General features: G+C 40.5%; 1 protein-coding gene across 1 annotated transcript in view; it reads left to right on the forward strand.

Moving 5' to 3' along the window:
* The window catches only part of Abca12 (ATP binding cassette subfamily A member 12), a 166110-nt gene that overhangs the window by 73234 nt on the left and 78505 nt on the right, over positions 1 to 14371 (forward strand). The window contains exons 8-10 of the mRNA XM_057762616.1: positions 2811 to 2923; positions 8695 to 8767; positions 13939 to 14057. Coding sequence (XP_057618599.1) covers positions 2811 to 2923; positions 8695 to 8767; positions 13939 to 14057 — 305 coding nt within the window. The remainder of the gene's footprint in view (positions 1 to 2810; positions 2924 to 8694; positions 8768 to 13938; positions 14058 to 14371) is intronic.

A 14371-nucleotide genomic window follows, 5' to 3' on the forward strand; every position in this document is an offset into this window, starting at 1 on the left:
TTCTCTATTGGTTTAAAACACATGTGAAGCTTGAAGATGAAATATAATAAAAGATTTTAAATGTTTTGCTTTTTTAATTTTTTGAGATAGGGTTTCTCTGTAGCTTTGGAGCCTGTCCTGGAACTAGCTCTTGTAGACGAGGCTGGCCTCGAACTCACAGAGACCCACTTGCCTCTACCTCCTGAATGCTGGGATTAAAGGTGTGTGCTACCACTACCTGGCTCATGTTTTATTAATTTTTATATTGAATACTAGGAGATGAAGTTTTATGCTATCAATTAAAGAGAAATCTGTATTTCTCCTAGCTTTTTGAAATGTGATTATTAGAAAATTTAAATTTAAATATCTCAGATTTTTTTATTCAAATACCATTTTAAATAAAATATTTATTATTATTATTAAATTGACAATGTTATTAAAAGCCACATTTTACTCAAATTTTTTATCATCATGTTATCATCTCATTACCTTATTTTGCTCTTTGTTGCACAAATTAAGGGGACAGGTGGCCCCATCGAAAGTTCATTTCATTTTTATACCTCTATTTTTTTGAGCTGTAAATTGTATATTAGCAATCTTCAAAATCAGATTAGGTTGTTAAGATTATGACAGTAATTAGCAGAAATGAGCAGTCTCAGAAGCATATATGAGAAGTTATATGTGATTCCCAGCTCTTATGAGAGAAAGGTCATTCTGGGATACAAGTCATGAACTTTTAAAAAGTTTTTCCTTTATGTAGAGAGTGACTTTCTTTGAATAATTTTCATTTTATATGATAAGTAATGGGGAAAATTTATTGAATAAAATAAATATATATATTGATTTGTGGTTCAAAGCACTTCAGAGAGGATGAGAGCCAGCATCACTACTATTTGAATTTGCTAGAAATAAATTTAGTTTGCTGGCTAACAAACTGTTTATTAGTAACATATTGACAATGATGCTGGCTGTGATGATATTGCCAAGTGCCCATTTGTTCAGTTTAAAACAGTAGGTCAGGCATGTTAGACCAAGTAGCGAGACTGGGTATAAATTAGCTGAAATCTATAACATGAAGCCCGTTCATTTGGTGTCCATGGTTACCAGAGTTTAGAGACAACTCAAAGATGACGATTCAGGAGACTCTTAGCAGACTAGAATTACACTACTGAAGCCTCAGTGCAAGCTGCGCAGTGCTGGGAACAGTCATGAAGCTGTCCAAAGGATGACTGTGAGGCAGAAAAGGCAGACGAGGACAGAATACAGCCATACTCCGGTGACAGGACATTCTGAGCACACCTCGGATACTAAGTTGGCAGTTTCTGTTGTTCTGTGCTTGAAATCTTTTACCTCCTTCCTTCCCACTATGTTGATGTAGTTTCTATGCTACAGACCTCTATTTACAGACTTTGACATTAGCCAAGCCAGCTCTGCTTATTACTCGCTAGATAACCTCGGTGAGTTATTGAAATTTTTAAACTGTATCCATCTGCAATGTAAAGCATATCAAATTAGCTTCAGGGAAGCATCAGTTCTCCAAATTTTAAAAATACATAAACACATAAGTTATGTATATCTGTATTAGGTACGTTATATAAGCATGCTTATGTAACTTATGTATGTTTATATAAAGTACCTAATACAGGTATACATATGTATACATATACATATTCATATGCATGTTTATATATTATGCTAGAAATTACCTAAGAGATACTTACAAGATAGCTTTCATTCATATCTAGGGGGCTAAGACTAAACTATCTAGGTTTTAAAATGTTAAAGATTCCAACAATATTGTCAAATGCTCTTTATTAACACACTGGACCAGTGCTGCAGAAGGCTTCCAGTCTACCGTTGAGGTTCTTGAAGAGAAACTAGTGGCTGATTTGTGCTGTATCAGCTCTTCAGTGGCAAATGCTTGGACAGTAGTGTTTTGTTTTGGTTAATATTCAAAGCACTGGGAGCCAGCAAGATGGCTCAGGGGTAAAGGCACTTGCAGCTCAAGTTAAAATACTGGCTCAGCTGACTGTTGGTATAAAAACCACAATGTTTGTGAGATTCAGACATCCCCTCTTAAGAGCCGCATCTCTTTTTGGAATGCACTGATGACCGTAGAGGGACAAAAGGACAAAAGGAATTAGTTGTTCCTTGGAAACCAGGAACAAACTCAATTAAAAGTGAATTGCTGATTTTGTCTGTGCCCAGTGTGAACTGCCCATCTTATTAGTTACATAACTCAGAGAGAGGCAGTGCTGGGTGTTTTGAGATTAATTTTGAGCTAGTTTGGAGTAGTGCCCGTGGGCCATTTAGGGGACAGAATACAGTCTTAGTTAGCACAAGTTCTGCTTTTTAAAAGCCATGATCATTTCTTTAGCAGAATATTCATAAATATATGACCTGATTATATAATAATTACTTCTCAAACTAGATCTAGGCTTGACCTCTAACAGAAATAGCTTCGAGCATTTCGTTCTCCCTTTAATTAAAAGATTTCATTTCAGTGTGGGTTGCTTTTTCCTAACTGCTTGTTGATGATTCTTGGCAGGAAAATCAAACACCTGACAAGACCTTTGCTCCCTTACTCCGAGGTCCTTGAGTCCAAGTCTTTACAGTTCTGGAAACATCTAGTTCTCTGTTCTGGTTGAAGAACAATGTTGGGGGATTTTGTGCATGAATAGACAGTGAAGTAATTAAGTTACAAAAGAGGAATCTTGTCTTTTATAGGAATCATTTTCTATACTGTAGCCATTTTCTCCTGGAATAACCTTTTGTTTCTGTCTGTAAGCCCCACCACACAATCTGCTTTCATTGGCTTCTCTACTCATTAGGGTGCTACTGGCAGTGCAGAAGGCTTACCCACGTGTTCAAACTGACGAAGGATTCAGCACCCTCCACAAGTCTGTTAAACATCTGCTGAACACCCTGGACTCCCCAGCACAAGGTATCGTATCCTCGTTTTCCTGCATTAAATGCAGCATCAGAAAGCCCATGAGAAAAATGAAGCAGCATATAATTGATGTGACCATGTATATACAGTGTTATTCCTAGATGAGGATTTATGCTACCTGTAAGTCCATGTCCAGAGTTGAAATGTGAAAGGAAGCCATGGTCCAAAAAAGAATAAGTTTCCAGAAGTTTTCTTTATGTAAAAGCAAGTTCTCCTACCTTGTGAACTTATTTTTATGCTTTCAAAAGAAAATGAATATCAAATAGCATCAACAAATAGATTTCAATCATTGCTCTTTGAAACAAGAGGCTAAACTAAATTAGAAGATTTGTGTCCTTTTTTTTTTTTTTTTTTTTTTTTTGAGACAGAGTATCACCATGTCACTCTGACTGCCCTGGAAATCACTATGTAGACTACTAAGTTGGCCTTGAATTCACAGAGATCTGCCTCCCCTGTCTTCCAAGTGCTAGGATTAAGGGCATTGGCCACCACACCTGGCATGTGACCTCATTTCTTAACTTGAATTTAAAAATAATAAGAAAGAACCTTTCAATAGTAAAAATATACACTCATCCAACCTCTTGAGAATACATAGTAGGTGTCAGAGCATAAATAATTTATCAAGAAAAGTCAATCACCCCAGTAGGACAAATGTAGCATGTTGCAACATAGTCAGAAAATGTCACCTTTGAATATATAAAATGTCATTACCTAGGAATCACATGGAGACAGTTGGGTAGACACACACAGGCACATACAAAGGTCTAGAGCTGCGAGGAGCGAATCCCCACTCTGCGAGCAAACACAGGTTAACATTTACCTCTTCTGAATGAATTCAGAAGTATGCTTTCTTGTCTGCATTTGCCCATTTTTAGACAAGTAGGCTTCTGCTTTTGGATTCTAAAGTAAGCATCCTGCCAGCCTCAGATGAAACGCCGACTGCTCCTTGCATTGTCTCAGGTGCCTCATGAAAAGCAGGCTTTAGAGGCCCGTGAAGAATTCTCAGTGCAGACTCACACATGCTTAGCTACCAGTTTCTGTTGGGAAAGGGACGTTTTCTATCTCCAGCTTCAGAACTAACAGCTTCCTTGGAAGGCTGGAGCAGGATTGTTTTTATGAACATCGGAAGAGGTTTGCTCTCTTCAAAATCTGTGCTGGAGAACTAGGCAGTGTGCTAATTATTTTCTCTTTTGTTTTTAATACTTGCATTTTAAAGACTTGAGAATGTCACATTTCTCTGACCATTCTCTCTTATTCTCCTTCAGACTTACAACTTATAATTACTACTACTGCTACTAATAACATAATTAATTATAATAATATAAATCAGAGTGATCAAGTTAAGATTTCTTTCCCCCAAAGACAAAAGCTTATCCATGTTTTCAAAGCCAGAAGTAAACAATACTTCTAACTAATATGACAGCAAAAACCCCTTCCTGGTGAATGATGTAATTCGGTTTTCTATATTTCTATATTTAGCAACGTTCAAGATTTATATCTATGACTATGCCAATGACCTTCAAAAGTACTAAAGCATGCTATTGGATAATCAAGGTGACAAGAAAATGTGACCAGAAAAGGCATTTTTACCTCCAAAATTGAATGTGCTTAACTCCTATTTGTTATTAAATCTATGCACTTGTGAGGCCTTCAGTCTGGGTAGTAGAGCAATGCATTCAGTTCTATTTCCCTAGTCATTAATTCCAGGTCCCTACCTGCTTGAACAGAAATGTCGTGGCCTTTGAAAGTTTTCCACAGGTATTTCTAGAGATTCTTCAGGAAACTCAAATTCAAACCAGTGAGGCTAATTCATCTACACGAGAGTCTCTGACCATAGTTCAGACACTTGCCACCTCAGTCAGGTCACCTCATGTTTGGTCTTCATGGTTTCTAGCTGTATAGTTGAAGGGCATGTGCTTGTTACCTGGGCTTTGCTTAAGGCAGAGAGTGACTCATGGTAGAGCTGTTGGCTCCTGTGGCTCTCACGGGCAGCACTCTTTCAATTGAAGAAGATGCGTGTGCTGTCTGTGTCAGCACTAAGTGATTTTATTATCAAAACCATTTCGTAATATTACCCCACTTCACAGCAAAAGACACTGGCTTTGTATGTGCCAGGAAGAGGCCAGTCTGAGAGCGGACCCTGGACCTATGTATGCCCAAAGCCAGCAGGTCCTTTAAACATATATATATATATATATATATATATATATATATATATATATAACCAGACTCATGCTTCCGTTCTCAGACACAGACACTCTCGTGGGGCCACACCAGTAAGGACTGCTCTTATCTCCTGCCACTGATGGGGTGTGACATGCCATGCCACACTTCTTCCCACACAACATACTTCACAGCCATCGCCTTGTGTCCTACATATCCTGATACCTCACTTCCCACTCCCTATGGCCTGTCTCTCATCCAGCCTGAATTGGAAGGACACTTAGGGCATTTTTAGAAGCCTCCACATCAGCCGTGAAGACACAGGGATGCTCTTGCCTCCTCTATTTTAAGGGGTCTAATTCTGTGCTCTGTCCAAACCACAGTCCTTAGATCCTGGATACCAAGCTCTCACAGTCCCTTTTATGAAGAGTGAATTTTAGGAGCAGAGGTCACTTGTGTTAACCACGGGCATGTGCTCTTCTGCAAAGTCATAACTCCAGGGAAACAATATTTTAGTATAGAAAACAGGGTGGGCAAGATTGCTTTGGGGGAAGTCCTTGCCTCAAAAGACTGATGACATTCCCATGTGTGTTATGACACATACATACCCACATGCACACACATACTGTAACATATGCAATAATAAATAGATAAAAAGTTGGCTATTAAAGCAAAGTAATCCTTCCTGGCTTCTAGTCAGCACAGCACAGATGTCTTTACATATCCATGTTTACTCTTACATTATTCTTAATACCCAGGATATGGAAACAGGCCTTTTGTCCATCAACACAAGAATGCATAAAGAAACTAAGGCACCTATATCAAGGGAGCATTATGTTAAGTTAAATAAGCAAGGTTCAGAAAGACAAATGTCACATTTACCATTATAGATGGAATCTGTATTTAAGTTTAGGTAGATAAATATGAGACAGACAGACAGACAGACAATTAGACAGATGGAAAGATAGAAAGCAAATTAGAAAGGAGGCTATGGAAAGGAGAAAGAATCTAAAGGGGTGGGAAAACAAGAGAGCATGGATGTGTGTCATGGAAGCAGAAGGCTGCTGTTGGAAAGCTGGAGGGGTTCAGCAAGCCGGAGAGAGGAGAGTGAAGCAAAGCAGTGGAGGGTAAATAGGTACAAAGTATAATGATATATGTGCATACATACATATCTACACTACTGCTATTCATGTGTACACACACACACACACACACCCCTGGAAATGTCCCAGAGCAGGGCTCAATGGGTGTCTGATGACAAAATGACCTGGGTTCAGTCTGGGACCAGCAGTAGAAATCCGACTCTCAAAGCTGACTTCTGATCTCAACCCTCATACCTCAGTACGCACGAGCAATATAAATAAATAAATAAATAAATAGAAAAGTGAAACCCATTTCTTTGTATGCCACCTCTCAAATTAATAATAATTAAAAAAAAAACTCTTACTGATGCAGAGCGGTTATCTCACTGTCTGTGGGCACCATTTTATCCATGCCTAATTCTGTAAAAGCCATATAAGTAAAATCTTGCTTTTTAATGGTTTTAACACTTCCCCATCCATTTTGGTCTGTATATATACTGGTAAGAGTATTTTTTTCAAAGTACTTTATAGTCCTTAGTAGATAGAGGGAAAAGTTTCTGTTTACATTTGAGGTTAAGTCTCACTGATACCGTGAAGCTAATTTATCAGTTATTCACTTTAAAAACTCAATGAAAAAGAGAAACTCCACAACCAGAGAACACACAAATGCTAACAACGCTCCTGACAGCCTCACACAGAAGTTCAGAGTTCAAAGCAAGACAGACCTTGGGAAATGACGTTGAATACCTTTCCACGGGGGAAAAAAAAACAAAACAAAACAAAACAAAAAAACATACATCTCAATAGATTTCTGCCCTTAATTTTTCAGTATATAGGTATCCGTAAGTAATAGTATTACTATTACTGATTGGGTGATTTACTCTGAGTGTCTTTGTTGCTGGTCTTTTAACTCGATGATACATGTTCTATATGTAGGACAATACTATCCAATTGCCCTTTGATAAATCTCAGAAAAATTCACTCCACTGAACAGGAAAACTGAAAAGGCCACTCTGACAGTTGCCAAAGGCCAAGCCAACTTAGACATGAATGAATGATACAGAAGTTGGATGGACGTGGGGTTAAATTCTGGAATATTCTTGTATATACACATTTATTTCACTAAAACAAAAAACATCAAAAGCTTATGGTGTCTGCAGAGCTCTGCACAGGGACATTTTACACGACTGTAGGGCACATGGCCTGGAAACTGTGGGAGAGCCAGTAGATCAGCTGACTTAGGTCCTGCTGACCAGAGTGAGGACCCTGTAAGAACGGCGGCCTTCAGGCGTGCTGGCCCCTTGTGAGGACCCCGTAAGAACCACAGCATCCAGGCGTGCTGCCCTCTTGTGAGGACCCCCATAAGAACCACAGCATCCAGGCGTGCTGCCCTCTTGTGAGGACCCCCGTGAGAACCACAGCATCCAGGCATGCTGGGCCCTTGTGAGGATCCCGTAAGAACCACAGCATCCAGGCGTGCTGGCCACATGTGAGGACCCCGTAAGAACCACAGCATCCAGGCGTGCTGCCCTCTTGTGAGGACCCTGTAAAAAGGGCGGCACCCAGGCGTGCTGGCCGCTTGTGAGCAGCATCTGGAGATGCCGCTGATGCCCTTCCTAAGCGAGGTGGCTTAAAGTCCTGGACTTAGTGTTTTCATTTTTACCACGACTGCTTAAAGAATTTTGCATTTCACCTGGCAGTGGTGGCGCACGCCTTTAATCCCAGCACTCGGGAGGCAGAGGCAGGTGGATCTCTGTGAGTTCGAGGCCAGCCTGGTCTACAGAGCTAGTTCCAGGACAGGCTCCAAAGCTACAGAGAAACCCTGTCTCAATTAAAAAAAAAGAGAGAATTTTGCATTTCCAGATTTTTCACGTTGTTTCTAACCTGCTTCCTCTTTACAATTCCACTTCCATAGCAAGCAGAGTCCTCTTTAACCTCGTGGGGGGGGGACAATTTTCTTCACATCTGGTTTCATTAGGTCCAGATTTAGTTTCCCCCATGCTCTGCACCTTCTTGTTTGAGATCACCACACAATGCTCGTTCACAGTTGGCTCCAGTGATCACTTGCTGCTTTTGGAAAGAAAGTGCAGATTAGTAATGGCAACTGTCTCCTAGATCTACATCTGAACTGCTTAAATTGGGGACAGGGCAGAAAAAAACGATTCAGTGATACATTCGACTGAAAGCGGTTTCATTAGACTAACAAATGCTTAGTTCACAATCTTAATTATGGTATCTGAATATTACCTATGAAAAAAGTCTCGGGACAAAAAAAAACCATGGTGGTCTGATGTGCGAATGAAAAAAGCGGTTAGAAATCTCATAGGCTGGGATTATTTTAATCAAAAAGCATCATTTCCTATGAACACCTTAAATGTCCCCCACCCCAAAAAAAGAACAGGAATATAGTTTGTAAAATTTTTTATTTCCCATTATTAATTTCACCTGGGATAGTTTGGGGGGGGAGGAGTTGTGTGTTTGAACAAAAGCATTCTGTTTATCTATGCATTGTTCCTGTAGGTGACAATTCAACGCACGTGTGGAGTGATGAGGGCGATGAACAGACACTGTCTCCAAGCAGTCTGGCCGCGCAGTAAGTTGTAGTGTCTATCCGTGGCTTACCTGGCTGAGGAAACAATGTTTACCCCATTGTCTTATCGGCATGGAAAACTATGGAACCAAAGAACATTATCTAGCTGCAGTGAGGTTGGAACTAATCTGGGCGTGTTATTCAGTAGACTTTGGATGACACAGCACCGAGAACTCTTCTTGTTTCTAAGGCTGTAGACTGATGGAACCTGTGTGTCTGGAAGGCTCACTCAGGGCTTGTGAGGAGAGTCTCTTAGGAACTTGTTTCCAGGTTCATAAGGACTTTCCCTATGAAAAATATATAAGCATCTGTCTTAGCCTGCTCAGCTCCTGCAGCAGAATACCATAGTCAGGGCAGCTTGCAAATGATGGAGGCTTGTTTTTCAGATTTTGGGGTGAACCAAGCATCATGGTGGGAACAGATTTGGTGTCTGAAGAGAGCCTGCTTCCCGGGTCATGAAGGTCACCTTTCCAAGACTGCTTTTATAGGTCACCAATCCTGTACACAAGAGCTTTGCTCTCAAAGACCACACCTTCTGAAGTCATCATCAGCCTGGCAATTAGAATGTCAACATATAGAATTCGACACACTCAGACCAAAGCAAAATCCAAGTTTTTACAGTGCAAGTTCTTTGGAGTTTTAAAGAGTCAAGATACTTTAAAACCTAATCAAGATAATGCAAAATTTTTCTACTTTCGGTAATATTCACATAAGAAAAAGATTGCAAACCATTTCATTTTGAACTTCCCCAGGAAATGACAGCTGTCGCCATGGTGTCTAAAGATCACATACGTGAGCAGGTTTTGAAAGAACTCATAATTAGGGCAGGGAAAGCAAGCAGTTCCCTGTAGTATCAGGCTTAGGTGATACGTGTGGTTCAAGGTAAATTTAGACACTACTTGGTCTCATAGGTAAAGGTTGCTCTAGCTTCCTAAGTCATGCCATTGCGGTTCTCAGAATCTAGTCACCCCAAACACATCTCTATACTAGTGGAAATTTGCACAAGTGAAGCCTTTAAAGAGTAAAAAGGCAAGGAGGAGTTCCTCAATGGTCCACAGTTAGAGAAGTTCCACACTGTTGTGTCATAGAAACTTGAGACAGTGACGAGGCAGAGCAGTGACGTGGCTGCATGTTTCAAAGAGCAAGAGGAGGGGCTGAAAAAATGGCCCCGCGGTGAAGAACTCTGGCTGTTCATTCAGAGGACCCCAATTCCACTCCCAGCACCCATAGGGCAGCTGACAGCCACCTGTTCCACCAGTCCCGGGGAATCCAGTGTTCTGGCTGCCAGCAGAATTATACACACGTGGTGTAAAGGCCTATTGCAAGCAAAACACCTATACACATAAAACAAAATTTAAAAAAGAAAATGAGACAGGTCTCATTGTGTAGCCTTGGCTGGCCTGTGGCTCTCTATTTAGACCAGGCTGGCCTTGAACTCATGGAGATTTGCCTTATTCTATCTCCAGAGTGCTGGGATTAAAGGTTTGCACTATCACCCACCCAGCATAAATAAAATATTTTTAAAAGCTAGGAAAAAGGAATTTTGAATGTTTTTGCCATGAAGAAATAATAAATGATGAGAAAACAGACATGCTTAAACTCTTTTAAACATTATGTAATGGGTACATATTGAAACACTCTATTGTATCTCATAAACATGAATACTTTCTGATTTTATAGCACACAAGCTAAGTTAGCAACAAAAGTACTTATCTTTGTTTGTTTGTTTGTTTGTTTGTTTGTTTGTTTTTCGAGACAGGGTTTCTCTGTGGCTTTGGTGCCTGTCCTGGAACTAGCTCTTGTAGACCAGGCTGGCCTCGAACTCCCAGAGATCCGCCTGCCTCTGCCTCCCGAGTGCTTTTTTTTTTTTCTAAAGATTTATTTATTACTTTTACAACATTCTTTCCATGTATGCTTGCAGGTCAGAAGTGGGCACCAGATCTCATTACAGATGGTTGTGGGCCACCATGTGGTTGCTGGGAATTGAACTCAGGACCTCTGGAAGAGCAGTCAGTGCTCTTAACCTCTGAGCCATCTCTCCGGCCCTGAAAACTACTTATCTTAACCATTTTTTTCTAAGATAGAATTTTCTGGAAAGGTCTCTAATCAAAAGTAAACTCTGGGCAAAACCCACATCCTGTTTCTCTGCCCTCACTTCCCTCGTCCGTGCTGGCTGACACCGGTGCTCCTCTTACACAGTCCCCGGCAGTCTCAGTGTAACTCAGCTATCATGTTGCAGGTATCTAGGTCTTTTGATATACTTCCTAGATAGCCATCATACAAAATTCTTTTCTTTTACAAAAGCCCTTTAAATTGATACTGTAGATGCATGTTGCTGATGCTAGGTATCCCAACAGAGCCCACAGACACGGACAGTAAATACTCTGCACTTCTGTCTTGCAGATTCATCAGCAGTTGTTGTCAGTTCATTAGAAGGAATTCAATACGTGTACGATGGTTCTTGTCATGATTGATGAAATCAAGGAGTGTCTTTGGACTTTCCATTTCCATTTTACAATAATTGCACCACAGCACCGGTGGCACAAGAGAAGCTTTGGTTTACTTTTCTCTAACAGCAGCTACCCCATATGACTCTTTTTTTTCCTTTTTTTAAAATATTCATTTATTTATTATGTGTACAATATTCTGTCTGCGTGTATGCCTTCAGACCAGAAGAGGGCACCAAACCTCATTATAGATGGTTGTGAGCCACCATGTGGTTGCTGGGAATTGAACTCAGGACCTTTGGAAGAGCAGGCAGTGCTCTTAACCTCTGAGCCATCTCTCCAGCCCCCCCCCCATATGACTCTTATATTTCTCCATTATTATTCCTGTTCTAATGTCTTTTTAAATTTATGTGTGGGCATACACCTGTGCATGTGTGCACACGCACACGTGTGTATTCATAACATACAGTTTATTGTAAACACCTTAGTGAAGACGAAAGAATTTTGTATAAAGGATCTTAAATTAGTGGCTTAAAGGACAATCAGAGTGTTTAAGACAAAACGGTGGCATGTGCATGTGGTCTAAATTTTGAATATATTAAATTAACTGAAAAAGTCGTCACCAATGCTCTCTGCAGAAATAAGGGAGGGGCTTACATGATACTTTTGGTTCACTTCAAACCCAGCTGTTCTCTTTTCTGAGCTTGAAGATACATCTTCCACCTGGAAGGTTAGGTCACATTTTGCTACTGAACAGTGCTGCCTGGGGAAGCTGGCTCTACAGTGTTGCACCTCCAGCAACGGGAAACACGGGGAAGGAAGGTGCAGAGTGGGTAGAACCAGTTCACACAGAGTCCTGGCAATCATGTGTAATGGCCAGTATCTCCACAGCTCCCTTCGTCTCCTTTACAGACGAATGCATCTACTTGGTGATGCACAAAACTGTAAATGTTTGCTATTCTGTGACGTGGATACTGAAGGATAAACAAAGGGTGGAGTATCAAATTAGATGGCTCATTCCTTCAAGGTGTGCGTAAGAGACACATTGATCTTGGAATCTGTACTTGCCACTACACAGGAGTAAAATAAATGGATTATTCACCACCACTGCCACCACCAAATGACAGATGCCCTATATTTACAGATACTTCCATAATTTTGTTTGTCTCTTCTTTGGCATTTTGTGTCTATAAATCTTGTCTTTTAATTTGTCTTTAGCATCTTCTAACACAGCCTCCCATTTCCACTAATGCTGGCATATATTCCAAAACGATGGCTCCGAGTCCTTTCCTTTCTTCACCTAGCATCTCTCTTTCCTTCCTTCCTTCTGATTCTTATTTCTTTTTTTCTTCACTAATCTTAGAATCCTGACTGCTCATACCATGGGTTGAGTGACAGAATATTCAACTTATCTGCATGCCGGGATAGCTTGGCATTCTATGGCTAACCTCTACAGTGAACTTGGTATTGTTAGCCATTCTGTTCCTGTAGGGTTATTATTAGTTATAAGGTGATTAGCTTTGGAAATCTTCCTAATAGATGTTTCCTTTTATTTAAACCATCTTTTATTTGTAAATTGATAGATGGCATTGATTACCTACAAGGAAGCTTGAATAAATGATGAAGCAAACTGTCTAAAGCTTAAAGATCTAAGGCTCGCAAACACAACATTTTCCAGTCTGTAGTCAAGGAGATGCCTAAACAAGAGTCCTTAGAACAACAGCTTTAAGACAAAGCTTTGTGATCCAGTGCGATGACTCAGAGGGTAAAGAGACCTGGTACACAACCTGATGACCTGAATCCCATCCCTGGCACCTAGATGGTGGACAATATTTTCCCCATGTCCACCCATGTTTTGTGGACTATACACGTGTTACTTCCGTACCATATATAAATGTAATTTTTAAAGAGCCTGGGCAAGTATCTCAGTGGTAGAGCTTTGCCTGGCATGCAGGAGGACTTGGGTTCAATCTCTATCTCCAGACCAAAAAAAAAAAAAAAAAAAAACTAAAGAGAGAGAACCGTGTAAGACATGAATTATGAATAAATGAGAGTCAACCATATGACCAATTAAGTGTGCTCTTGCTGGCGAGTTGGAGATTTCCTAGCATTGGGTTATTTCTTTTTAGTGTTCCTTCTGGACCCAAAGTTGTTATCCCATGTTTAAACATCCAGAGGTTCTTTAATTAGTTCAATTTCTTACCTCACTAGTGGTGTTAGGAGAAGTCTCATCCACTAGCGTTTTGATAAAATGTAAGTTAGCATGTGGCAGAACTTGTTATTAGTTGCTTTGCCCATTGTTCGGTGTAATTCAAAGCACAGGTCTTTGAAACAGGTACTCACATCTATCCTTTCTTTGTTACTTAAAATGTAACAGTAATGGAAGAAGCCACAGAATAGAGATGAGCTTGATGGCTGATGTGGGAAGGAGTAGACACACACACTCACTCACTCACTCACGCATGCACACACACGCACTCACATGCACACACATGCACACACACTCACATACACACACACATGCACACACGCACTCACATGCACATGCACACACATGCACACACACACAGTCACTCACTCATGCACGCACACACACGCACTTATTGCACACGCACGCGCATGCACACACACCCAAGCATGCACTCAGAGGTGTCCTGCCTTTATACAAGCAAGCAAATCGCAGTTTAAATGACTTTGCTTAGTCCTATATTCTCTTCTAATTTACAGGCTCCTGATACTGGAAAATTTTGAAGACGCCATCCTAAACATATCATCAAGTAGTCCATACTCTCCCTACCTGGCTTGCATAAGAAATGTGACTGATGACTTGGCCAGGGGGTCACCAGGTGACAACTCTCAACTCTGTCACGTTTCGTGCTTCTGTTCTAAAGAGTTAAGACATGGGCTGGTTGAAGGAAGAGTTCTTCAAACACCTTTTCATATCTATACTCCAGCTTTAGTTAAGTTATTTACTATTAAGATAGAATTCCTAATATCATTATGCTATGCTTTTCTGCTACTTGAACCCTGTGGTCACCTGAACAACTTTTGGTAGGATGGTCTCAGATTAGACAATGTGATGACGGTAACCTGGATGAACTTCCCAAGATCCCAGAGTCTTTGAGAGCTCATTCCACCCTTGGAGACATTTCCTGTGTCC

Source organism: Chionomys nivalis, chromosome 2 (assembly GCF_950005125.1).
Source record: "Chionomys nivalis chromosome 2, mChiNiv1.1, whole genome shotgun sequence".
In the NCBI taxonomy this organism is placed as follows: domain Eukaryota; kingdom Metazoa; phylum Chordata; class Mammalia; order Rodentia; family Cricetidae; genus Chionomys; species Chionomys nivalis.